General features: G+C 35.5%; 1 protein-coding gene across 1 annotated transcript in view; it reads left to right on the top strand.

Annotated features, from left to right (window-relative positions):
- The window catches only part of LOC136033969 (pleckstrin homology domain-containing family G member 5-like), a 405,461-nt gene that overhangs the window by 77,422 nt on the left and 301,479 nt on the right, over window positions 1-26,560 (top strand). Inside the window, exon 3 of the mRNA XM_065714997.1 lies at window positions 20,624-20,720. Coding sequence (XP_065571069.1) covers window positions 20,624-20,720 — 97 coding nt within the window. The remainder of the gene's footprint in view (window positions 1-20,623; window positions 20,721-26,560) is intronic.

Genomic DNA, 26,560 nt, shown 5'->3' with positions numbered 1-26,560 from the left:
ACAAGAGCCAAGAGCTCATATGGCACTTGTATCGAGGTCGGAGGAGCCAAGAGCCAATGGCTTCTTCCCACCTTGTTTCATTACGATCTTTCCACTATAAGCGTTTTCCAAAATTTCCAGTTTCCCCCTCCAACCCCCCAATATCACCGCATCTGGTCGGGATTAAAATAAGATCTCTGTGACACGAGCTACTTCTAAATATCAAATTTCATTAAGATCCGATAATCCGTTTGTAAGTTGAAAATACCTCATTTTTTCAATTTTTTCCGAATTAACCGTCCTTCCAACCCCCCCTCCAAATGGTTATTTAGGGGAAGCGACTAGTTCTAATTTAATCTAGTCGGTCCCTAATACGCCTGTCAACTTTCAGCGATCGCTATATTGATCACGTATCTAGTTTCGGATCTTCTTCATGTAAAAGTTGGGGTGATATGGGATTCAAATCTGAGACCTCTCGCACCCTAAGCGAGAATCATACCCCTAGACTACAAGCCATACTTAAGAAGAATAATCATTTCTTTTATTGGCAAATAAAATTCTTCTCAACTATCTTGTTCGCTCCCCCCTCCCAGATGGTCGAATTGGGGAAGAGAATATTTCTAATTTAATCTAGTCTGGTCCCTGATGCGTCTGCCAACTTTCATCGTCCTAGCTTATCTGGAAGTGCCCAAACTAGAAAATCCGCCCCAACTCCCCCAAAGAGAGCAGATCCGATCTGGTTATGTCAATAACGTGTCTAGGACATGATTCTTCATATCAAGTTTCATCCCGATCTCTACACTAAGCGTTTTCCAAGATTTCTGGTTTCCCCCTCCAACTCCCCACAATGTCAGCGGATCCGGTCGGGATTTAAAATAAGTGCTCTTGGTTTACAGCTCTTATTAAAATAAGAGCTCTAAACCAATCAGGTTTTAGGAATGCAAGCCATTGGTCTTTCCGGGAATAATGTTCCCTTTTCAATCTACAGTCGGGGTATTTTTCTTCCCTGCAATAAGGAATACATTGTTGGTCTACAAAACTACGTCACATTCCTTCGTTCTACGTAAAAAAAAACAACTTAGGAGTGAAAGTGCACAATTTCACAGAAAAATTTCACAGATAGAAGAAGAGAAAATGAAGAAGTATGTGTGTATAACATAGCCCTTCATTTTATTAAGCATTAAATAGAAGGAGGATTACAAGCTCTTTGCAGATACTTTATGGCTAACTAGTAGTGGCATGACTCCAGTACACAGTGCTAGTCACGCATTCAGGAATCTTTTTCGGGGGGGGGGGGAGTGTTGTAATAGTAAACCAATAATTTATTCAGTAATTTGAATATGAAGTGCCCAGGAATTCCGTAAAATTTGGGTTTCTGGGGGTGGGGAAGAATGGCACATAACTCTCTTACCTCTGCGGGTGTCCATAAAGCAGAACACCACTTACGGCACAAAAGCAATAGAATTCCTTCGTGTCAAGTTTGTTACTATAGTGTAGTGTTACCAGATGCATGGTTTGAGACAGTTTTGTCGTAAAAGCCAGAATGTGCCAAAGGCGCCATTTAAAAAAAAGAATGCGCTAGAGTTGCGATTTTTAACAAAAAGTCCCTTTGAAAAATCTGCTCAGTTGAAAATTCAATTTAAATCACACGAAAGCACTCAAATAACGCACCTCATCTGATTGCCCATACAGGGAAACCAATTAAGGAAGGGAGGTTAATAGCCTTCCTAGATTTTGAATTTTTTGAGGTATTTCCATATAAAAATAATTCAAGAATGTCTCCACTAGATTTTGAAAAATACATTTTTTGCTGATTTTTCATTTATATATTAAACAGAAAGTTTGTCTCCTCTGCGTTCTCGTGAACTTGCACCCCTGGCTCCTGTTCCCACAGTTGGGGCTCCATTTTAACAGTGATTTAATCGTTCAAGCTTCCAGCACATCCGACGTTTAAGGTACACCTGTTAGCACTGCTTATATAATTTTGTAAATTCGGCAATGCTATGGTCTCATCATGGTTACCACTCGGCGAAAAAAAATAATTAGATTTTAGCGATTTTATGGTTGATGTAGTGATTTTCATCTTTAGATAAATATAAAAAAATCACTAGAAAGAGGGATAAATCACTTGGGATGGCAACCCTGGGTCTCATGCAGCAGGAGATCTATTGCAACCCGGATTACACGCACGATTATAATATTTTCTGCTTCCTGATTTATCTAATTGAGCGTTTCATGGAGATTGCTTATTCAAGAGAAATACGGCAGTTTTTGGCAATATTCGTGCAACTTCAAACATTGCGTTTTGCTTTAACATCCGCTAAAGGAAAATTACACTTACTGCTCAAGGTTTCTTAGGTTTGCTTGGTCTTTTTCATGTTTTAGTTTAGTTTATTGAACTATGCTCTTTTGTAAACTTTGTATTAGAAGCTTGGATTGTATTTCTAGTGCTTTTGATGAAAAGGTACGGAAATTAAATAACCACTGTATCGTATAATACAATATATTCCAAGACCGCACTGGCTATATTTGACCTATGACAAACAGAAAAATACATAATTAAAAAGAAAAAATATCCCAGAAAACGAGGGGAATTCAGCCATTGGACATAAAAGAAGTGAAAAGAACAAAAGCAAAAATTTCGACAAGGACTTCCGCCAAGAGCTAAAAAGGAAGGAAAACATACCTTGTGAAGTGAACTATAACAGAGCAGAAGGAACATGTTACTCCGTTACAGTTTACTTCAAAAGGTTGGTTTTCTTTTTCCTCTTCCGTGTCTTAGGTCTTGAACACTTGGCAGAAGTCATTGCAGAAACATTTACTTTTGACCTTTTTTCTTCTTTTCTGTCCATCGTCTGAAATTACCCTCGTTTTTTGGTTATTTTTCTTTTTTAACTTTTTTTCTGTTTGTCAAAGTTATAATGCAGTTCAAGTTGAATGTGAATTAGCCTCAAATATAAGTACAAACATCCGTCTGATCGCACCATTGTGGAGTGCCAATTCACGAAAGTGTAGGGAGAGGCACGAATATAAAGCTCGCTTCCTTTTAAAGTGTGTATCATGGTTGTAGCGGCAACTGCAACCTAGTAAAGAGCGACCCGCAACCCATAGTAACTAAAACTTAAAAAACACGTTTTGGAAAAAAAAACTGCCCAGTGAAAAAAATGGCCATCTAACAGTGACTCATGAATGGTTCTGTAGTATTTCAGTTCGTCTTAAAAGTAAAAGTTTATTGCGAAAAGAAATTTGTAGGGATTTCGAAAAGAAGCCTGAATCCCCTCGAAAATGGTGCCAGATCAAAACGAAAAGCGTACTTTTGGAATTAGCATGAACGAAAACCTTGTACAGGGAAATTACAGTCCCCCACTTTGAACAACAAGGAAAATCACTTTTTTGCATCGGTAGCACTGATCGGTCTCCCGCTTTTTTTTCCTTTTTTTTAGCAGGCCTGGTGGGCTACCAGGACACCATAGAGAAATGCTTAATGGCATATCCAAAATTTAAAAAATCATATTTATCTGTTATTTTTTTTTTTTATAAATTCTGCCTTCTGAAAGTGCCATGTGGTACAAAAATGGCACATTTTGTGTCATCAGACGGTTCGTGGTACCAAACTGTAGTAAGGAGTGCCCGATTCTAACGGAAATGAAAAGTTCTAGTGCCCTTTTTAAGTGACTAAAAAAATTGGAGGGCACCTAGGACCCCTCCCATGCTCATTTTTACCCAAAGTCAACGGATAAAAATTTTGAGATTGTCATTTTGTTTAGCATAGTCAAAAATCATATTAATTTTGTCTTTGGGGATGACTTACTCCCCCACAGTCCCCAGGGGAGGGGCTGCAGGTTACAAACCTTGACCATTGTTTACATACAGTAATGGTTATTGGGAAGTGTACGGACGTTTTCAGGTTTTTTTTTCTGATTTGGGGGGGAGGTTGAGGGGAGGGGGCTATGTGGGAAGATCTTTTCTTGGAGGAATATGCCATGGGGGAAGAGAAATTCAATGAAAATGGCGCAGGATTTTCTAGCATTACTATAAAAAAAAAACAATAAAAAAATAAACATGAAAAAGTTTTTTTCAATTGAAAGTAAGGAGTTGCATTAAAACTTAAAAAGAAAAGAGATTATTACGCATATGAGGGGTTCTTCTCCTCCTAAATACTTCACTCTTTATGCTAGTGTATCTAATTTCAACTATTTATTCTACGGCCTTTCTGATTCAGGGGTCATTCTTAAAGAATTGGGACAAAACTTAAGCTTTAGTGTAAAGAGCGAGTTATTAACGAGGGGATAAATATACATAATAAAAATATAAGAATAAAGAAGTTTGTTACGTAAGTTATTTCTTAAGTTACGTATTTTTTTTACTAATAAAAACGTTCGTTAAAAATTAAAAGTTTTAGTTGCCTTATTAAGTAACCGAAAAACTGGAGGGCAACTAGGCATCCTTCCCCACCCCTTAAAACTGAAAGTAAGGAGCGATATTAAAACTTAAAGCGAACAGAAATTACTCCGTGTATGAAAGGGGCTGTTCCCTTCTCAACGCCCTGCTCTTTACACCAAAGTTTTTTACTGTTTAATAAAGTAGAATTGAGAGAAAGAGTCAAACTTTAGCGTATAGAGGGGGACGTTGAGAAGGGAACAGCCCCTTTCGTACACGGAGTAATTTCTGTTTGTTTTAAGTTTTAATGTCGCTCCTTACTTTCAGTTAAAAAAACTAGTTTTTTTATTTTATTTCTCAAGGGGCGGCACTAGCAGGCTACCAGAACATCATAAACAGATTTTATTTATAGATCATATAAAAGATATTGACCATATCTACGTCCTCTATATATGTTCCACCATCAGCAAGTTCCAAATGGCACTAGAAACAGGACTTTTGGTGCCATGCCTCAAGTGAAAAAGCTGGGACTATTGGGCTATTAGAACTTACAACAACCCATAGTAACCAAAAGTTAAAAAAAAACTCTTAAAAAAAACTGTCTAGTGAAAAAATTGCCCTCTGACACTGAAAAATTCTATTGCGAAAAGAAATTTATTGTGATTTCGAAAAAAAACCCTGAAACCTCTCAAAATGACGTCAAATCAAAATGAAAAGTAGACCGTCGGAATCAGCATAGTCGAAAACCTTAGACTGGGAAATTACAGTCCCTCTCCTTGAACAACAGGGAAAATCACTTTTTTTTTCATCAGTGGAACTGATTTGTCTCCCGTTTTTGTTTTTTTTTCTTTTTTCAGGCCTAGTGGGTTACCAGAACATCATAGAGAGATGCTTAATGGCTCATTCAAAAGTTATTTCTCATATCTACGTGCTTTAAATAAATTCTGCCACCTGAAAATGTCATAACGCACTAAAATGGTACTTTTTGTACCATTTCTCAAGGGGTGGCACTAGTAGGCTACCAGAACCTGTCCTTCATATAAATTCCACCATTAGCAAGTTCCAAATGGCACTAAAAACTGGATTTTTGGTTTCTTGTCTCAAGTGGAAAAGCTGGGGCTAGTGGGCTACCAGAGCTTTTAAAAGTTACATTTAATGGCTCATTTGAAAGCTATTACTCATATCTACGTGATCTCTATCAATTCTGAGATTTGTAAGTACGATATCATGGTTGCAGCGATAGCTGCAACCTAGTAAAGAGCGAACAACAGCCCATAGTAACCTAAAGTTAACATCATAGAGAGATGCTTAATGGCTCATTCAAAAGCTATTTCTCATTTCCACATGCTTTTTATAAATTCCACCGTCTGCCAGTGCCATATGGCACTAAAATGACACTTTTTGTGTAATTTAACAAGGGATGGCACAAGCAGACTTCCAGAATATCGTCGACAGATTTTTCATAGCTCATATAGAAGATATTGCTCATATATACTTTCTTCCTATAAATTCCACCACCTGCAAGTTCCAAATCACACTGCAATGGTATTTTTTGTGCCGTGTCTTAAGTGGAAAAGCTGGGGCTATTGGGCTAGCAGAACTTACAAGAGTGATGCATAATGGCTCATTTGAAAAGTATTACTCTTTTATACTTTTTTTTTTTACCACTCGTAAGTGCGGTATAGTACTGAGAGCAACACTTTTGTGCCAATTCATAAGTGGAAAAGCTCTGAATTACAAAACAGGTACTATTGTAATAGTTATTTTCCAGAAACCTTAACTGGAGGTTTACAAAGGTCCCTCCTGTACACTCCCACTCCCAGCCCCCTTAGTAAGCTTCACAAATCGTCTGCTCATCAGTAAGCTACTGAAACATTAGCAGGCTACCACACCATCGTAGATAGATGGTTAACGGCTCAATTAAAAGCTACTGCTTATATTTACTAGGTTTTTTATAAATCCTACCATCTATTAGATTTCACAGATTTCAAAGTTAATTAGTTTTTGGGGAGAATTTGCAATGAACTCTTTTTCATGGCTGAAGCATTAGCTGCAACCTAGTAAAGAGCGAACCACAGCCCACAGTAACTAAAAGTTAAAAAACGTTAAAACGGTCTTATTTGTCTTTTTTCCAGGCCTAGGGGACTACTAGAACATCATAGAGACATGCTTAAAAGCTCAGTCTAAGGGTGTTTCTCATATCTACGTGGTTTTTTTAAATACCACCATTTACAAGTGCCATATGGCACGAAAAAGGCACTTTTTATGGTGTTTCTCAAGGGGTGGGGCTGGCAGACATGCAGAACATCTTATATAGATTTTTGATAGCTTATATAAAAACACTGCTAATATCTACGTTCTTCCTATAAATTCCACCATCTGCAAATTTCAAGTGCCACTACAAGTGGCACTTTTGGTGCCATGTCTAAAGTGGAAAAGCTGGGGCTAGTGGGCTACCAGAACTTCTTAGAGTGATGTTTAATGGTTAATTTAGAAACTTTTGCTCATATCTATGTGATTTTTATCAATTCTACAATTCGTAAGTGAGAAATAGCACTGAAAATGACGCTTCTGGTGCCACTTTTTAAGTGGAAAATCTTGGAAGTATAAAACGGTATCATTACAATAATTATAGTCCAAAGCCCTGAACTGGAGGTTTGCAACACATCCTGCATGTTCCTCCCCCAGGACACCTTAATGAGCTACATAATCAAAGTCCTACAAACACCAATTCCTTAAATTACATTATTAGAGTCGCTGCAATGCTAATACAGCGCTGGACTTCAAATTAGGTTATCATGCATTTGATTCCAGCTTGTATTTATTTTTGTCAATCATGATTTGTTCCTTCTTATGATTACTTTTCAGATAATCCACTGTTTTTGCAAATATGATGACCCTCATTTTTAAAAGTATATCCAGGGAAGGCCTATTTTAAACCTATTACTCATATCCACGTGCTTTTCAAGGACGCTGGCAGAAAAATTTTCAGGGAGGGGGAACCAAACGTCAAAACATCAATGGTGGCTGGGTAACAGGGAGCATTTTTCAGGTTTTTTTTTGTATGAATAAGTTTAATTTTAAATACTTTTAGGAAAAGCTTTCAAATAAAAAGAGCAATTAAATTGTATGCAAAATGAAATAAAACACAGTAAATTTTAAACGACAAGGATTCCTGGTAAAGGAATCAATTTATTTATTCAATAATATATTTAATTATTATACACTTTGAATCTATGATTATTATTAATTATAGAGCATATTGAAAATTGGGTGTTAAATTCGTATTTCTGGAAACATATCTTTTGGGGACGATACTTGAATGATGTAATTTCACTTTGGAATTATGAGTTTTTCCATTTTAAGGAAAAACTCAAAAGTCAAATAAACTCAATTTAAAAACCTTTTTTTAAACTTAATAAAACGATCTTACAAAATATTTTAAAGAACCAATAGATATTAACACAGAACCTGTCACAGATAGACCTACATTTAAAAACCTTTTTTTAAACTAAAAAAAACGATCTTACAAAATATTTTAAAGAACCAATAGATATTAACACAGAACCTGTCACAGATAGACCTATATGATCAGCAGCCAAAAACAGGAAGATTAGCACTAAAAACGTGTTTATCATTCTCTTTCATTTCAATGAATTGCCTCGTTTCATCACAATTTATTTATCAGTCTTGGTTGAACTTCGCTGAAGTAAGGATGCTGGGACTGTTTTAAAATAAAATTCGTTTTAGTCATATTGGTTGCATCTTGCTGTAAGTTCTTCTTCTTATATATTTATGTTTTGCTGAGGATGGCCCTTGGAAATAGGGCCGAAACATTCATTCTAATTAGTTTCCCTGTATCTTGCGAAAAGAACTCCCCCTATTGTTCTTCTTGTTTTTGGTGTTTGTGATGGAAAGGCAGTGTGGTCTTCGTCACTATTTAACCCCAAAATAGTAAGCGATCTCATTGAAAATCCCTCTATTAGATTCATCATATCTATCTATTTCAACAAAATGATTTTCTGAAAACTTTTATTCGACAATTTTGAGAGGTGGGATTGATTTTCGACAAGGTGCGTGGGAGGAGGCCTCGTTACTCTTCAATCTTTTTAGTCAATTAAAAAGAGCACTAGAACTTTTAATTTCCACTCGATTAAGCCCTATATCGATATTCTAGGACGACTGGGTCGTTACGATCACTCCTGGGAAGAACAAAAAACGAACAAAGAAACACGCATCCATGGTTTTTCTTCTGGCAAAAGATACAAAATTTCACATTTTTGCCGATAGGAGCTTTAAACCTCTACAGAAAGGTTCTTTCATACGCTGAATCTGATAGTGCGATTTTCATTATCATTCCATTAATTTTAGGGATTTTTCCCTTTTTACCGAAAATATGGCAAATTTTCTAAGGCTCGTAGCCCTTGGTCGGTAAAACTATAATTAATGAAACTTTTATAATTGAAATCAACACAATAAGCCAATTCTTTTTATATATCTATTGGTATAAAAATTCCAATTTTAGAGTTTGGGTTACTTTTGATCCAGGTCGCTCCTCACTTACAATACCACAAACTAATGGAAAAAGAGCATGATACATGAAAAACATATGAGGAAAACATCTCCACAAAATTATGGGGGAAATAGCAAAAGTACACTAAAAATGGGAGTAGGGGGAACCGAACATCTGAACTAAGTATTTATCTTCCAGAAACTGGTTGTATATAATAAGACTATATTACTTAATCTATATATATATAAATAAGTTGTCTGCCTGTCTGTGGATCAGGTGACGTCATGTTTCTGTGTCGGCTGACGTCATGAAATTAGTTGTCGTCATTTTTGCTATGACGGTGACGTCATTAATGGTATTTAAGACATGCGTTCACGGTAAAATGTTTAATTGTAAAATGACTGAAGAACCTACAATGGCAACAGCCGAGGAAGCTGCTCAAAGAGTCTATGCCAAAAAACTTGCTGCTGATAGAGAAAGTAAGAAAAGAAAGCGTGCCGAGGAATCACAAGAACAGCAAGAAAACAAGCTTGCAGCTGATAGAGAAAGTAAGAAAAGAAAGCGTGCCGAGGAATCACAAGAACAGCAAGAAAACAGGCTTGCGGCTAAAGAACGCAAAACCGCGCAGCTAGATGAAAATCCACCTGGAAAGCGAGAGTCAAAACATATCAAAACTGAAAATGATAGCGATGATGATTGGGTTTGGGATTTTGACTTGGATAAGGTCATCAATGCCTACCAGATTTAAGTTAAAAAACAAAGGTTCGGCGATATGTACTTCATAGTGACGCTGAAAAATAAAGAAGAAAAAAAAACTGAAAAAATGTAAAAAACAAAAACAAACTAAAAAGAAAAAACACTCAAAGATAAATTACAGACCGGGACACAAATGACGATCGAAACAGAGGGAATATAAATGACGACCAGGAACTTCAAAGAAAAATTACAGACTGGGACACCCGGACACAATACAACGGGGACGCCGGGGGCACAGGCGGGATATATAATTGACGACTGAGACACAGGGATTGTTTGAATAGAAATTACAGACCGGGACACCGGGACACAAATGACGACCGGGACACTGGGACACAGGGAATATAAATGACTACCGGGACACTCAAAGAGAAATTACAAACTGGGACACCAGGACACAAATGACGACCGGGACACAGGGAATATAAATGCTATTTATATGCACAGACAATGGGACAGCGAAGAATGTTGTATATTCGCATGTTTTACGTAGTTAAAAATATATATTTACATCTATCTCTATTCACAAGTGGGACACAGGGACACAGCTACAATGGCGCGTAACTAATATGGCGCGTAACGACCTACGCGCGCGGGGGGGCTTGGGGTTGCGCGAAGCGCCCCACCAACTAGGTGTTGGGGTGGCGCGAAGCGCCACCCCAACAGCTAGTTAGTTCTATAAAAAGTCCCTGAACTGTTTTTATGTCAGTGTCATCTGGTAAAGTACATTAATGGGGGAGGGGTTAACCATCTTGAATACAACCCTTTCCTAAAATAGGACATAAAAATGTATTTCATTTTTTTGTGACACTTATTGTGTCTGTTTCAACTAGCATTGTATTTCCAGATAGCTACGCTATCTTTAATACCATAATTGAGTCAAGTTCAATCTCACAATGTCTTAGACAATTTCTTTGAAATGTTGTTAAACATTTCTTGTTTTTGTTCAAAAGGGGCGTGCCCAAAAGCTAAAACCTACAATTGGAAATGCAATAATTGACTTAAAGAACCATAATTCATTCTGGAGCTAGAACTTTTTACGGTTAGCAGCACAATTTAAACCTTCATACTTTCATCGTAAGTTTTATGAATAGCTTTTTTCTGACACAAAATTTGAATAAGGACATACTCCCATTATTTCGTCAAATTAAAATATGTATATTGAAGTACTGTAAAGCACTTTTGAATTATGTTTTACTACTTCATCGCGGAAAAAGGAAAGTCCAGATCCATTGGGATCTGGCCCCTTCTCGAAATCTTTTAAATAAACTATTTTATTTTCATCATAAATGACGATTTGTCCCTCCCCCCGCATCCCTTCCCTGAAGCATCCCTTTAGATATGCCTAGAAAAGAACTAATATTTCAATTTATTCGTTGACACTACTTTTGTATTATAGCTTCTCTTTACATAACCAAGTGGTTTGAAATTTAGCCAAAATCTCGGGATTTATCTGCTTTTCACTATAATATATTCAAATGCAGAGAATAACGTGAACTGTTTTCGTTACTACTTTTGAAGGAGAACCCTCTACCATAATAATATGAAAAAAACTTCGTTTTCTTAAAGAGTTAAAGAGGCTGCGTCCCAAAGTCGAACCTTAAAACGTACAGGAATTAGAAGAGGCAGTTGGGGGGCTGCCGCCCCCCCAAACCCCCAGCTTTTAAAGACTCTTTTGTACAGTTTTTTTTCGTGGGGGGACTTCATTGTTACTAATTACTAGTTTCGGCGCAATGGTTCTCCTGTCCTTTTGTGTTTAACATTTTTCGAAGTTATTCCATTATTCATTCATTTCAATTTTTTGTTAATTAAAAGAGGGCCTTTCCGAAGCCAAGAGCGGGGGGTTAGCAAAAAAACAAAAAACCTGTACAGAAGAGTCTTTAAAAGCTGGGGGTTTGGGGGGCGGCAGCCCTCCAATTGCCTCTTCTAATTCCTGTACGTTTTAAGGTTCGACTTTGGGACGTAGCCTCTTTAACTCTTTAAGAAATCGAAGTTTTTTTCATATTATTTCTGTACGTTTTTCTACGATCCATGGTGGATGTAATTTAATAATTCCTGTACTCCTCGTACAGGATTTAGGAGAGGAACTTGGGTGGCTGCCGCCCCCCCCCCCGCTTTTAAATCATTGTATAAAATAGAAAAAAAATAGACAGAATGACCGAAATGTTTCTTTTGCTCATAAGAAGCTAATATTCTGTTATCTCTCAATTGATAAGCTATCCAGGTTTTAAAAGTCCCACGCTCTACCGACTGAGCTAATCACTTGCATGTGTGTAAATATAACTTCTCAATAACTTTTAAAAATTTCAAATTAGCATGGGCTCTTATGGAGAGAAAAGCGTTAATTAAGTAGCTAATGCGTGGTTTCTGGAAAACAGGGAAGGAGTTATCGGATCGAGCTGAAATTTCGCGGATAAGCTCCTACGAAAGATTTTCCTACGAAACTTTCCGGGAAAATTACTCGGAGAATTCCGCATCGAATGAGTCCTCGTACACCCAGATCCGATGTCGGCTGTGACCTGTAGGCGTCGAGGAAAAAAAAGAAAATGAAATTTAAGTGCCTATGCGTGGTTTCTGGAAAACAGGGAAGGCGTTATCGGATCGAGCTGAAATTTCACGGATAAGCTCCTGGTCCCTAGGGGACCTTAACTTGTGAATTTCAGCCCGATCGGACAACGTTAAAGGGGGGCTGGGGTTGACGGGTCGAAACTTTCGGCCAGATTTTCCCCATGAAGGAAAAGTTGGAGGGGGATGAAATTTGGCAGGTTTCTTAGTTGGAGCTCGGGCTACGAAATGCATCCCTCCCCATTCCTGTGCAACCACTGGAACCGAAGATCGCTTAACATTGTCGTGTGTCGCCTCTTTATAGAGGCACGAGTGTGCCTCCTTGATTCACAATGTTGAATTAAGCTTTAAGAGCACGAGAGAAAATGCAGGAGGATATTTCTTGCATAGTTCGAAATTTTCGGGGCATGATATTTTTTCCTTCTTTAACTCATTAGCCACAGGATTTGTGAGTAGATAAACTTACATTGGAAAGTGTACTTGCATGGGAAAAAAGGTAAGAGGATCCTAGCATAGTCGAAGTTTAAAGATGCACATAAGTTTTTTTTTTCAAACCATTGGTTGCAGGAACTGTGAGAAGCTGAAAGTGACCTTTTTTACTTTGGTGAGAACTAACCTTTAATTTTAAAGGCTTACCCCTGCAGATTTTCGTAATCACATTATTCCTGAAGCGCAAGGCCATGTTTTGGGGAGGGGAGGGTGCGCTGGGTCTGATCCTCCTCCTCTCAAAATTTTGTCTGATTCGTAAAAAAGTAACAAAATGCATATAAAAGAAAATGTTAAGCGTTTTATAAAGTTTTTTTGGTACTTTTTAATTAAGCGAACCACACCCAAGTAGTGAAGTTAGGTTAATCCTAATGAAATATAATCTTCATATAACCTTTAGTTTATATAATAATATAATTTGGGATATATTTTTGCACATTAGGGGCGGTGTAAAGTATTTATACAGCACCCCTAACTTAACCCCACCCCCCTAATTTGTAAATACATAGCCCAAATTATACAAGCCCATTGCATTCTTTTACCCGTCACTTGTCTTTGGGGCTATGAAACCGGTTTTCTGAGATCTAACCTATGCGTAATTTTTGAGTGTATTTTGTTTGATTAACAAATAGGCTACTTTCTAAAAAACAAAACAAAAACGAAACAACAAATATACCACCAGAACATAAATCCTGGATATGACCATGCATAAGAGTATGTTAGAATAGGAAGCCAAATAATGCCGCCTATTGAGAACATAATTGGTTGTCGTGTGTTTTCGTGTGAAACTGTAAGCCATTAGAAAGATCAGAAAATTAAAATCCTACTGATTAGTTCTTCTCTGTGAAATTTTGAGCTGATAAAAAGAACAAAAATCTTAAAAAATTCAAAAATATTTTTACAAGTGGTCCTTCATTTTTCAGCGTTATTCTTTGAATGCAAAAGTTTTCAGGCTATGGATATTAAAATGTTTCATTTTGATACATATTTTCTTATAAACGAATTAGAATTTTTTATGATCTGTTAATTTTCCTCTGTCTGAAAATTAATATTACGTTCCTTTAACTAATTACCAGAAGCCGAAAGCTTGGGGGTGTTATATTTGCTGATTAAAAACACTTTCTTTTAAGTAGAGATCCTATACCATTTTAGAGTTTCTGTAACTACTTCGTTTGGTTGTTGAAAACAACCGCGCTAAGTTCCCCGCAATATTTAGGCTCCTTCAAACATCTGGAAGAGTCTTCTTAGACAAGATTTTTGGAATATCTCCCCTTTTCTGTCTCAAAATTAACTACAAAAGTTTATTTCTACATTTATTAAGGGGTAAATCTTACAGTACCAAGGACAGTGAAATGAAGCCCTATTTTTTTAATTTGTCAAGTGAAATCTTGTAGAACCGTGTTTTTTAAGAATAAGGAAATATAGGGTCACTACAAGTCACTAAAGACTTGTGTCTTTAGTGAAAAATGCTTTCGTATTCAGTTAAGGATTTCTCGCTTTTAGCATGAAATTAAAATAGAAAGAAACGTGGGTGAAAAACCAGCAAAGAAATGCTAAAAGCACATGGCACCGAACAGCTCAAAAAGGTATCCATTGAAGGTACATTGTTTTTCGAGAATTTAAGTTGCCATTATTAGAATATTTACGTACGAAAATGTTGTCAAATTAAAGGAACTAGTTTTGCTTAATTATTTTCAATGTGGTAACCAAGGCCTTATCCAGGGGGTAGAGGGTTCGACCCCCCCCGTTGAAATGCTTCTTCTCTCAAACGTAACAAAAATGAGTACAAAGAAATTTTTTATGCGTTTTTGAAGTTTTTACCCTCCCCGTCCGAAAAAAAGTCCATTTTTAAACTCCCCCCGAAAACAAAAATCTTGGATACGGCCCTGGTAGTAACACTGATGATGATAAGATATTGCACTACAAACTCGTACGGTTTTGAGACGTACGTCTTAAAACCTTAGAGAATCAGGATTTTCAAGTCAGGACAGACTTTAGGTGGGTCCAGGCACAAAAAAAAATGTTTTTTATTTCGATGTATTTGGTACTTTACGTTTTTATTTCTTACTTAGTGTTATTTATCCTTTAATTATTGTCTTGTAACTCGGAGCAATACAAATTTCTTTGATTAGCAAAACATCTTCTATTTAAATAGCTGCTATCAATATTAAATATACGTAGAAATTGCCATAATGATGTTTGCGACACTTGCGATATACTTTTTATAATACCTAACAAGGCTTTAATTTTTTATCTATTTATTCAGTATCTATCTCAGGGGAAAGTCCAATAATGGATTTATTCCTATATTAGGTAAAGGAAGTCTTTGAAAGAATTCCCTTTCTTTTCACCTCCCTCACTTTTGGTAATTGTGCCCTCCCTCATTCTCGGTAATTGTTTTCGACTATGATGATCTAAGCATCAAATGATTATTTTTATTTGATTTGATACTGAACTCTATGGGTCTTTATTCTGATTGTGGCGTCCTTAAATATCAATTACTATTATCTGCGGTGATAGATTACTCATCAAAACGACCAAACCGCAATCAATTTATTTTGATTCAAATTGACCCTAAAGTTTCTTAGAAAAAACAGCATTTGATCACGTGACATGGTCAGCAAGCTGGTGTGGCCAACAAAATATACATTAACGGAATGTTCAATACGGAACAGTTTCAAACTTGGTTCCGTCCCCAGAGATTTGAAGTGCAAGGAGGTAGTTTGATGGTATTTTATAAAAATCTGACTTGGTCTTCCTCTAGTAAGACAGTTCATTTTGATGAAAATGGCAGCCACGTGAGGCCAGTTCACGTAACATGCTATCCGATGGTCTCTAGCCTAAACCCACAAACCACAAAGGAGAACTTTAATTTTAGATGCCTGTTCGAGCAGTACTTAAATTAATTCGGCCAAGTCTCTTAGGAGTGTTCCGACTCTATCATGATAAGCGTCATATATAGCAGGATAGGGAGACAACTCTCACTAAAAAAGTTAAACTTTCTTGATATACATTTAGTACCCGTAATATGTAACTACTATAATGCATAGAAAAAAAAGTGCCAAGATAAACTTTAAAAAAAAGTGAAATGACTGTCGCGTAGTGCCGCGGTTCTCATACTTCCAAAAATTTTCCAAAATTGTCTTATCAGTTAAAACCAGGGCTGTGGAGTCGGTAATTGGTTAAAACTGATTATGACTCACGACGCTATCAAGATACTAATTCAGCAAAATGTACTAAAACACCGACTCCACAACCTGACTCCACAGTCCTGTTTTAAATCTTCATTGAACTAAATAAAAGTTATAACCGACTTCGACTCCAACTCCGGCTTCAGACATTTTGAATTAACGATCCAACTCCAGCTCCATCTAGCAAAATTTACAAAAATTTTAGCTTCACGACTCCGACTCCATAGCTCTGATTAAAACTCTAGAATTCATTAGAAAAAAAAAGGGTTCTTAAAGGAAAAATTTGAATTTTTAGGGGTATTTCGATAAATCATTATAATTAGTTAGCCTATATCTTTTATTGCATCTGCTTTATTTTCTCTTACTTTTCCGTGCTTTTGTTTTAACCTTGGTGTTAACCAGCCATTAATATCTCACCATGAAGATCTTTTGTACTGTCAACATACCTTTTGTTCTTTGAATAAAAATCACTGAAGATTCTCCTGTCTTCCTGTTTCTTGCGTTACTTTCACTGTTATGGTCTTTCAGCCAGAACTTTCTTCATAGCAATGTTAAGTCTAAGTGCTTCTTAGTAGAGTTCCCTTTCCGTGTATAATGCCTCGGCTTTCAACCTCTGGGTCAGGATTTAATTGTAGAACCTGGAAAAGTTTGTCTGCAAGATGGGATAAATCACAATTTAAATATTCTTTGTTGGTCAGTTCGGTTCGTATTTGTTTTATTTCTAATGTGTGAGCTTATGTTGAAAAAAAGACTGGAGTTCTATGGAATTTAAAATATTTCTTCTGGTATTTCATTTTTCTTGTATAATGCCTTTGTTTTCAACCTCACAATTATTTTCAAAACTGGAAATCATGCCTGAAATACGGGATAAACGACTGTTTATATATTTATTCATCTTTAGTTTTGTTTGTTGTAGTTTGTTTCGATATATATAGCGTTATAAATGGGACTCGACTTTTTGGGCACCAAAGTCCCGGATAATCCTTAGGGCACTTTCATATCCAAGCAAACAGCTTCTGGGCTAGAGGCTTCAGCCCTTCCTGCCTTGAAGGCCAGAAATGTAAATTGTTTTTATAATTCTCAGAACTACAATCTTGTTTGCGACAAGAAAACGTTTTCTAATGCTTCAACTTTAATTGGTTTGACTCTTTAAATAATTGAATTTTTTACAACTCATGTTTTATTTGTACACCCCCCCCCCATTTAAATATGATTTGCTTTCGCAAATTAGTTTCACATAATCTTTTGAAACGTATTCTATTCAAAATAGTATTTTTTTTTTCAAAATTTTAGACAATATTTCTACTGCCATGTTTCAAGAACAACTTCTAATGTGGCACATCTGTAGAAATACAACCATGTTTCCGAAAAGAAACGTTTTTTAATGCTTCAACTTTAATTGGTTTGATTCTTTAAGTAATTGAACTGTTTACAACTTATGTTTTATTTGTACACCCTCCCCCTTTAAATATAATTTGTACACCCCCCCCCATTATCTGCTAAAAACATTGCAAAGAAAGAAGATGAAATGGGCAGTCTTGCGTACTCGAAGCTGATTTCGTTTCTTGGCCAGGGTCTCATAATTTAATCGAAAAAAAAATAAAAGTAATGTCACATTTAGAAATGTCAGTTTTATAATTTAAAATTATGAAAAAAGATAGTTTCTTTCTCTCTTTTCATAATCGAAAAGGTGTTAATATTCGTTTCTCCGAAAAAGGTGTTAATATTCGTTTCTCCAGAAATAAGAACAGTATGATTATTTTACTAAAGTTTATAAGCCAATGGAACTAAAGAACGCTTTCGAACAAACATTATCTCCCCTTTTATTTTTATTTTAAGGTCTTAAACACACGCAAAGTTATTAGATTTTAAAAAGTGCTACGTTTTCCATCGTATATTTTCATTTGTTCTTCTAAGAATCCATTAAAACTTTTTTTCTTTAGTAAAATTTATTTAAACACAAAACTCTCCTTAAAGACTCTTTTTAAATATGTTTGCAAACTACCTCAGGTAATTCAAAAGTGAAGAGAGCTTCATAGTCATTTTTTTTGAAAAGAGGGACTTAGATCTTACTTTCTACTACGAAAATACAAAAAAATCAAATGTTTGTATAGTTAATAAAAATGTAAATAATCAAAGAAGTGCTTTTTGGACTGGGAGTCATGGGGGAGTCAATTACTTTTTGTCACCTGGTGCACATCCCGGGAGCACTTCTCCTTCTGCCATGTGTGGCACAATTTCGTAACGCAATTTTGTAACACCATTCTTGACAATATTTTAAAAGAGAACAGCTCCTTAGTCTAACATAGCAGCTGTAATTGTGTCATGAAGAATATTTCTATCAAGGCGACAAATTGTAAAATTAGTACGCGTCTGAAAGGAATATCTATAGTTACAATATATGCAGTGGTGTCAAGTGGGGGGAGGGCAGAAGGGGATTTTGTCTCCTTCTCCCCTTATTTCTCCGCTCTAGAATTTGAAAAATACTTTTTCGGGTGTATTTTCATTGAAAATTCCCTGTCTTTCTAGCATTTTCGTTGAAAAAATTGAAGGAAATTATAATTTCCCCGTCCCCCTAGATAATAAAAATATATTACTTGCTTAAACTTCTATAAGAAAAAACTAATGAAGTTTTATGTTCTTTTTTACTGGCTCAAAATTTGACATATGAACAACTGGTGAGTACAACAACAAGTAAAAAGTGAGGTTGTTTAGCTTCCTTTTCTGACATACACTTGAGAGATAATGTGCTTGATAAAAAAATATAATTATTGACGTTACAAAATACACAAATGGTATTAAGGCATAATTTTAGACTGAGACACAGCAGAATATAACTTAAACATGGGCACCACTAAGCTGAATTCTCGGGGGGGGGGTTACCTAGTCTCATCGGTACTTCCAATTTTGCATAATAGAAATCTCAAGACAAAAATATAATAATATAAGGTAGCGACATTCAGCCAGGGGGAAAGAGGCTGGCACCCCCTGCTTCTTCCTTGTGGTTGTCCATGAATTTAAACTATATTAAGTAGTAGGTGGGGAAAAAAGGTAGTTGCCATGAGAAATAATTTGATACCTTGCTCACTTTAGTAAGAAGCAAGGCGTAGTTTTTTTGAAACTTGTCTGAGGTTAATTCTTCTTGTCGCTCCGGCTCTTATTAGCCGTTCCACTGAAATTTCTTTTCATTTCTATTCGTTTTATTTAGAAGAGGAAAAAATACCTTTCCCCCTCCACAGATCAGAATCCCCCCAGCTGAAAATTCCCCCTCTCATTCCCCTAAGAAAATGTCAGTATGCTTCCCGATAAAAATACGATACGTAAGCAATGAGCAAATTTCATGGCTTACAGCCCTCTCTCCAGTGGCCCTTGGGGTCATGTTATCCCCAAAGGTATAGTTATTGAATCTGTCAACTATGTTGAACAAATCGGCTATCTCATAATTTTGATCAGGCGACTTTGAGTAAGAAGCGGCACTGGAGGGGGCTAATTGTGCTCCAATATTTTTGCTCACTTAAAATAAACATTAGAACTTGAAATTTCCGCTCGACTGAGCGATTTTTCGATATTCTATGACCATTGGTTGGATGCAATCAGCCTGAAAAAAACAAAAACAAAAAAAAACAAACGAGCGATTAAAAAAAAAAAACAAGAACAAATGAACACGCATTTGTTTTCTTTCTTCTGGCAAAACACAAAATTCCACTGTTTGCGGATGGGACTCAAGGTCGTTTCCTGGGGGGCTAGGGGTTTTGAACACCCTCCCCTGAAATTTTTGTCTAACTCGGAAAAACGTAACAAAACTGAGCGTGAACAATTTTTTTTATATGTTCTTTTGTGTTTTCAGTCACACTGGCTTTAAATATTCTCATTTTTTCATCTTTTCGAGTTTTTTTCTCATCTAGTGAATAGCCCGTGTGGTCTCAGAAATGATGTTATTTTTATACAATTCTGTAAAAGGCTTATGTCAGCTTTGCCTTTCACTCAGACTATCTGTCTAGGCTTTTTCTCCAATTAGCCATGCCTCTTAACTTTTGATCAGATGCAAAAACATGATTTTAATTCAAACTAATACGTCTAAATTTATTACGTTCCTTAGGTTTCCTAGACCAGAATACATTATCTGTGAAAAGTAACTTCAGAGCACCTGAATGTTACCGAATCAAGTGGTTGCACATACATCTGCTTCAAGGGTTGGTTTGAAGAAATGTATCATAACTGGCGAATAATGCTGAACCATAAAACGCAGTGAAATATACTAGAGCAACTTGAGGTTTTCTGAGGTCATAGGACCAACTATCCTCCCTCTCCTGTGAACGGGTTCGGTCAAAATACATTGCTTGTCCAAATAAAAAACGGTAAAAATGCATGTAACAAGATTTATTTTAAACGAAGGCCAGAAAAAAAGGTCAGAAGGGATATAGGCTGTAGGTCAAAATCTTAACCATAAGACTTTTCTTCGTAACGTTTTATTTTTTCTTCTTCTTCTTCCTTGCGTCTTCCTCCTATTGCTGCAAATGAAAAATAATAGTAGCAGTACAGATTTTATAAGTAATTAGTTTTGAAATACGTCAACATATTTTAGACATAATGTTTAATAAACAAATAATGTTTCCTCAATAGTATGTTGTTAAATATGGTGTCAAAAATATACTTGTGGCTTCTTTTAATTTGCAGAAGGTATATTTGTTGAGCTAAATCTTATTCGTGAAATTTTTTCTCAATAAATCGTTATTTATTACGTTGTTTACAGGGGAGTGATACTGAAACCCTTCAGAGGACGCCATCTTCAGACATAAGTTTTCCAGAAGACAAGTCTGGACCCTGTCTTACTAGTTTCAGCACAGAAGGTAAGCGCAGAATTGCATTAGAAATAAATAGTTCTAGAAGGATAACAAAAATAACAAATTACCTTAATAATCATTTTTATTACTCTTAAAGCACCCAAAAATTATAAAATCCATTTCAATAAATGTATACATATATATATATATATATATATATATATATATATATATATATATATATATATATATATATATATATATATATATATATATATATATGTATATTGAAATGGACTTTACAATTTGTGAGTGCTTTAAGAGTAATAAAAATGTATATAAAATATACATAGTAATGTATATAAAATATATATAGTAATAAAAATATATGTCATAGAATCTAGGGCTGCTATTTGATCTTGGAGTGGTGATTCAGCTAAGCCAAAATAGCCTATCTCAAGAAACTAGCATTACAGTAAGTATTAGGGAAATCTAAAGATTATATACTATTGAATGACAGAGCAAACTTGAAAGTAAAGATAAAAGTATCCCATTTAAAGGTTTGAATTATGACTAAAGGACTTTTTTCACCGTGGAAAGTATGTGGAAAACTTAAGGCAACACATGTATTTTGTTATAAGGTGTCATTGATCTGGGATGTTCATATAAGCTGAAATATTAGTGGTGATTCCGCAAAGCCGAAATGATCTATCTCAAGAAACTAGCGTTATAATAAGCATTAGGGAAATCCCCTAATTATTTTACCAAAAGATCCTCTACAGCAGCTCAGAGGTCTCCTGTATATCAGTCAATTCTATTATGGAACCCCATCCCTTCGGATGTCCCTCTTTTTCTTTCTGCAAAGGCATTATTTCGTCGGATCTTTCCAGTTCAATAATTTTTGTCTCTCTTTTTAATTCTATCCCAATTTGTATGTCACTTCTCTTCTTTTAAAATCATTTTCAGCTATATGTTAAATCTCCTTCTGAATCTTCTATCTGTTAAATGTCCTTGTCTTGTTTCAGTGTTTTTTTTGTTTGTTTTTTTATATATTTTATAAAAGTGTTTTATTCTTGTTCTCTGTGGTCCATCACAAGCAAAGCTTCTTGGGTCTAGTAACCGCTTTACTTTTGTAATAGTTTTTCTTTTAGTATTAATAAATTGATTGATTGATTGATATACTATTGAATGACAGAGCAAGCTCGAAAGTAAATAAAGAAGTTTTCCATTTAACGGTTGGAATTAAGACTAAAGGCCTTTTTTCCACCATGGAAAGTATGTGGAAAACTTAAGACAATGCATGTATTTTGTCATAAGAAGTCATTGATCTTGGATATTCATATAAGCTGAAATATTAGTGGTGATTCCGCAAAGCCGAAATAACCTATCTCAAGAAACTAGCGTTACAATAAGTATTAAGGAATTCCGAAGATTTTGCATAACGGTTGGAATTAAGACTAAAGGCCTTTCTTCACCGTGGATAATATGTGAAAAACTTAGGACAATGCATGTATTTTGTCACAAGATACGTTTATTACCAATAAGTGGTGAATGCTCAATTTTCGGGAATTAAATACACATACTATTGCTATTTAAATAACAATAATTGAATATGTATCAGCTCTTTAAACAATTAAAAGAAAAAAAATGAACCGAACACCTTTTAATGGTTCGAGGTAGTACTGAAGGCCTGTTCTGCCCGTCACGAGCGTTGCGAATAACTATTACTGATGTGTAAAATCGTGGAACTAGAAATGTTATTTGTTGGTATCAATTCGTGGAAGCGTATCAATTGGATGTTGGTTTTTTTTTTTTATTTGGCTTCTAGATATAAACAAATATTCAAAACAGTATTTTGAACAGTACAAAATCAATACAAAATCAATTCAAAACAGTACAAAATCAAGAATAGTTGCAATTTTACTGATAAAAAAATTACTGACAATTTTTATTAATACATATCTATTAATTCGTGGAAACAGTGCTGTTACCTAAAATTTATTGCCGACAGTCATGGAGTTATATCAATAGGAAAGGGTGTTTGAAATTTGAACTTCCAAGAATGAACGAAAATTCAAAAAGTGTTTTAAATTTCAAGTCAAGTCTAAAAATTGTAACAGCGTTTTCTGATAACACAAAAACTTAACAATAGCTACTAAGAAGGATCACTTAATGTGTAAAAAAAGGTGATAAATTTCAAGCCAAGTCTAAAGATAGAGCGGGACACTGTGAAATGCTAAAGTCAACCGCAGTTATTTCTTGAATAAGAAATCGAAAATTTTAATTTTATTCCTCAAATTTTCGGATATCTTGCTAAGTATTTTCTTTTTAATTTCCTGTAACACCGTTTTCAAATTAAGAGAGTTTCAACAACAAGTTTTCTTTAATAATAATTTTCCCTTAGTTCGGGAAACATAATTGCTAACAAAGTTTTTAGCTTTTTTTTTTTGCTAGTACAGTGGAAACAGGCATTAATCTGATAAAATAGCGAAAAAAGCATATGGCATGATAAAAAAAAAGCGGAAGAAGTAAAGTGAAATTGTCAGTAAATTAATTTGTTTTAAAAACCCTTTTTTATTTCTATCGAGCAGCTTTTTGTAAATATTCATAATTTAATTTTGCAATCCAAACACGTGCCTGGGATTAGTGTTACCAGACACAAATTTTATAATTTAATTTTAAAGTTCAAACACGTACCAGATGTCAGTGTTACCAGACAACAGAATAAAAATTGGACAGCATGTTTGGGCACGCTAAAAAATAAAATAAAAACACTTCCAGGGTAGTCAGTTCTGCTACGGAGTTTTTTTATTTTCTTGAAAGCTATCATGTAAATTCTGGTTCTAATATTAAAATATTTATCATGGAAAGTTCATTGAAATTAGCAAAAACATTTTTGTGGCAACACTAGAAAAACAGATCTAAAGTATCCCATTGGGTTGCCTTTGCTTTTTTATTTTAATTTTTGATAGAATAGCCCATAAGTGAAAGTGATATTCACTTGATGGTAAGACAGAAAAACTTATTGATTATGTTTCTGCAAACCGAAGACTGGCATGATCAATACAAGATACTAGAGTATATAGGAGCGCTGTTATTGATGCTAAAAGTCAAGATCACCATCTAGTTTTGGAAGGGCCAAAATTTCGGAAGGGTAACTACCTCCCTCGAAGTTCAGATGTTGGTACACTCCAGGATGAGAATTTGAGAGAAATTTTCCTGGAAAAGTTAAATACTAAACTGAAGAGTTTAAAATTTGACATTTTAGAGGACGGATGGAATAATTTTAGTGTGGTGTTTTAGGGAAGAGATTTTGGAACGCAACTATGAATATTAGTGAGAAAGTCTTATGTTTAATAGAGAGGAGAAGGGGCTTGTACAAGAATTATCTGAGTGATAAATCATAGGAAAATAAGAGAAATGTGAAGAAAGTGGTGAAAGCATTAAAATATGAACTAATGAATTGTGTAGTGGAGGCTCTGGATAAAATTATCTCGGATCAGGAAGATGTAGCTGGACGGCTTAATAATAAAATAAATTTTAATTTAATTTTAGACCTGTTCATAGATTGGAAGGGACCAGTCAATCTGGACTTGTCCAAGTTAAAGATAACAACGAGGCCACACATTATGATAAAGAATGAGTTAAAGAGAGATAGGCAGAATATTCTGAGAATGTGGTAAACCGAGATGGAGTTGCAGGAAACATAAAGAGGAAAAGGAAAAAGTTTATGATACCTTTGATTTGGAGGATGATTTTTTTTGTGAGGAAGAATTAGCGACACTACTAAAAGTATTGAAAAATAATAAGATCTCAGGTGCTAAACGTGTGGTAATTGACTTTCTTAAATATGGTTGCTATGAGGTTAGAAATAAGTTACTGAAAATTATGCATATGATTTTTTGAAACTTTGATGAACTGTATAAGAAAGGTGATAAAAGTAAGTGAGGTAATTATAGAGGCATTAGCAAGGTCTCTGTAGGTAGAAGAGTACTTAGTAGTATGGTACTTTTAAGACTGAGAGATGCTTTAGGCAAAGTTATAAGAAAAGAACAGTGTGGGTTTTAGAAAGGGTAGAGGATGTGTCGACCGAATTTTCACTCTTTGGTTAATAATTAAGAAATGCCTGATTTATTAAACGGCTTTATTCCTCAGTTTTATAGATTATGAGCTCGATTTTGACCTTTGATTTTGTTGATAGAAGAGTTTTAGGCATGGTCTTATCCTTGTATGGTATACAAGACAAATACATTCTAATGATTAGTGCTATGTACGAGAATAACCTTGCTGAAGTTAAGGCAGGAAAGGTTAGCAGCTGGTTTCGTATTAACTCTAAAGTTAAGCAGTATCGTGTTCTATCCCCCTTTATATGGATTATTTTGATGAACTTCGACTTACGGAACACAGAAAAGGCAATCTGAGAAGACGGAATCAAATCGAGAGGAAAAACTTTCCTAGACTTACCTTATGCTGATGATTTAAGCATCCTAGATGAAAGCGTGAGCAAAATGAATGATTTTTTAGAGATTTTGCGAGTTCAAGGTGCTAGAATAGGTTTGAAAATTAATGTTAAGAAGACCAAGTCGCTAAGGCTAGGAATAAGTGAAGATGAACAGGTGACGCTGGGCTACGAAAAGATCGATTAAGTAGACAACTTCACTTACCTTGGTAGTATTTTTAATAAAGACAGTGGGAGCATTGAATATGTTAAAAAGTAAAGCAGACAAGGCTCAGGGTGTTTTTTTTTTCACAGTTGAAAAAAGTTTGAAAGAATCGGGAGACAAGTCTGCAAACCAAGATTAGATTATTGGAATCAACAGTTATGACAGCGATCAAATATGGTTCTGAAACATGGGCTCTCCAAAAAGTGGATGAAGGTTTGCTAGATGTTTTCCAGAGAAATTGCCTACTTATTGTTCTAGGTGCCTGGCTGACTGACCGTATTTCAAACAGTGGGCCGTACGACAAATGTGGTACAATCACGCTTTATAGGGCTATAATGAGAGAAAGGTTGAGATGGCTATGGCACGTTCTGCGGATAAAGGATGACAGATTGCCGCAGACTATCCTTTTTGGCCGACCATCAAGGGCTATACGGACAGTAGGTTATCCGTGATTGGGATGGGAGGATGTCATAAAGAAAGATTTAGGAAAAATAGGAACTTCTTAAGAGGGTGTAAATAGGGAGGCTCTGAATACATTGGGATGGAGGAGGAGCGTCTGTAGCTGTGTTGGCCTCACAGGACTTGATGCTGCGGTGAGCTGTTGTTAGTAGTAGTAGTAGTAGTATTAGGATGCAGGCAAATATGTATCTTATTTTTTGTAATCTTTGGGAGAACGCCCTACCACATTTTATTAAAATGTATAGCTTTTCCCAAATCGGTAAGTTTATCGGTAACTTCCGGCAAATTTAGTTGGGCTCTAAGTTGAGGGTATATTCGTAACTAAGGAATAAGGTCTATCGACCAACAGAAATGCAAAACCTATATGCATATTAACATATAAATTTTTGACTTGGGGATGGAATATCCATTATTATCAATATACTTATTATAACAGCTGGTTGGGAACAAAGCTTTCTGGATAATGTAAAAATTCCAGCAATACAAGCTAGGTATGGCTTAGTCCCTGTGTAGTCCTTCTTTAGTCCTCAGAAGTGAATAGCCCCTGTCCTTTGCTAAACCACATCTTGAACTAAAGTCAACACAAAAGTATCTTTTTCCTACTTTAGAATAAGTTCCATAGATGCTACAGAAAGCAATGATTTCATCGGGGTATAACAAATGAATATTTTAAAGTCACAAGGGAATACTAAACCAGATTTAGGTTTCTAAACCAAGGCTCCATGGCGTAGCCGTATAAAGTCTTGTTTCTTTACAGCCAAAATTTTTTGGCAAAAGTTCTCC

Source organism: Artemia franciscana, chromosome 12, assembly GCF_032884065.1.
Source record: "Artemia franciscana chromosome 12, ASM3288406v1, whole genome shotgun sequence".
In the NCBI taxonomy this organism is placed as follows: domain Eukaryota; kingdom Metazoa; phylum Arthropoda; class Branchiopoda; order Anostraca; family Artemiidae; genus Artemia; species Artemia franciscana.
Note: the sequence above shows the minus strand (reverse complement) of the source record. Positions and strands in the feature narration are given on the sequence as shown.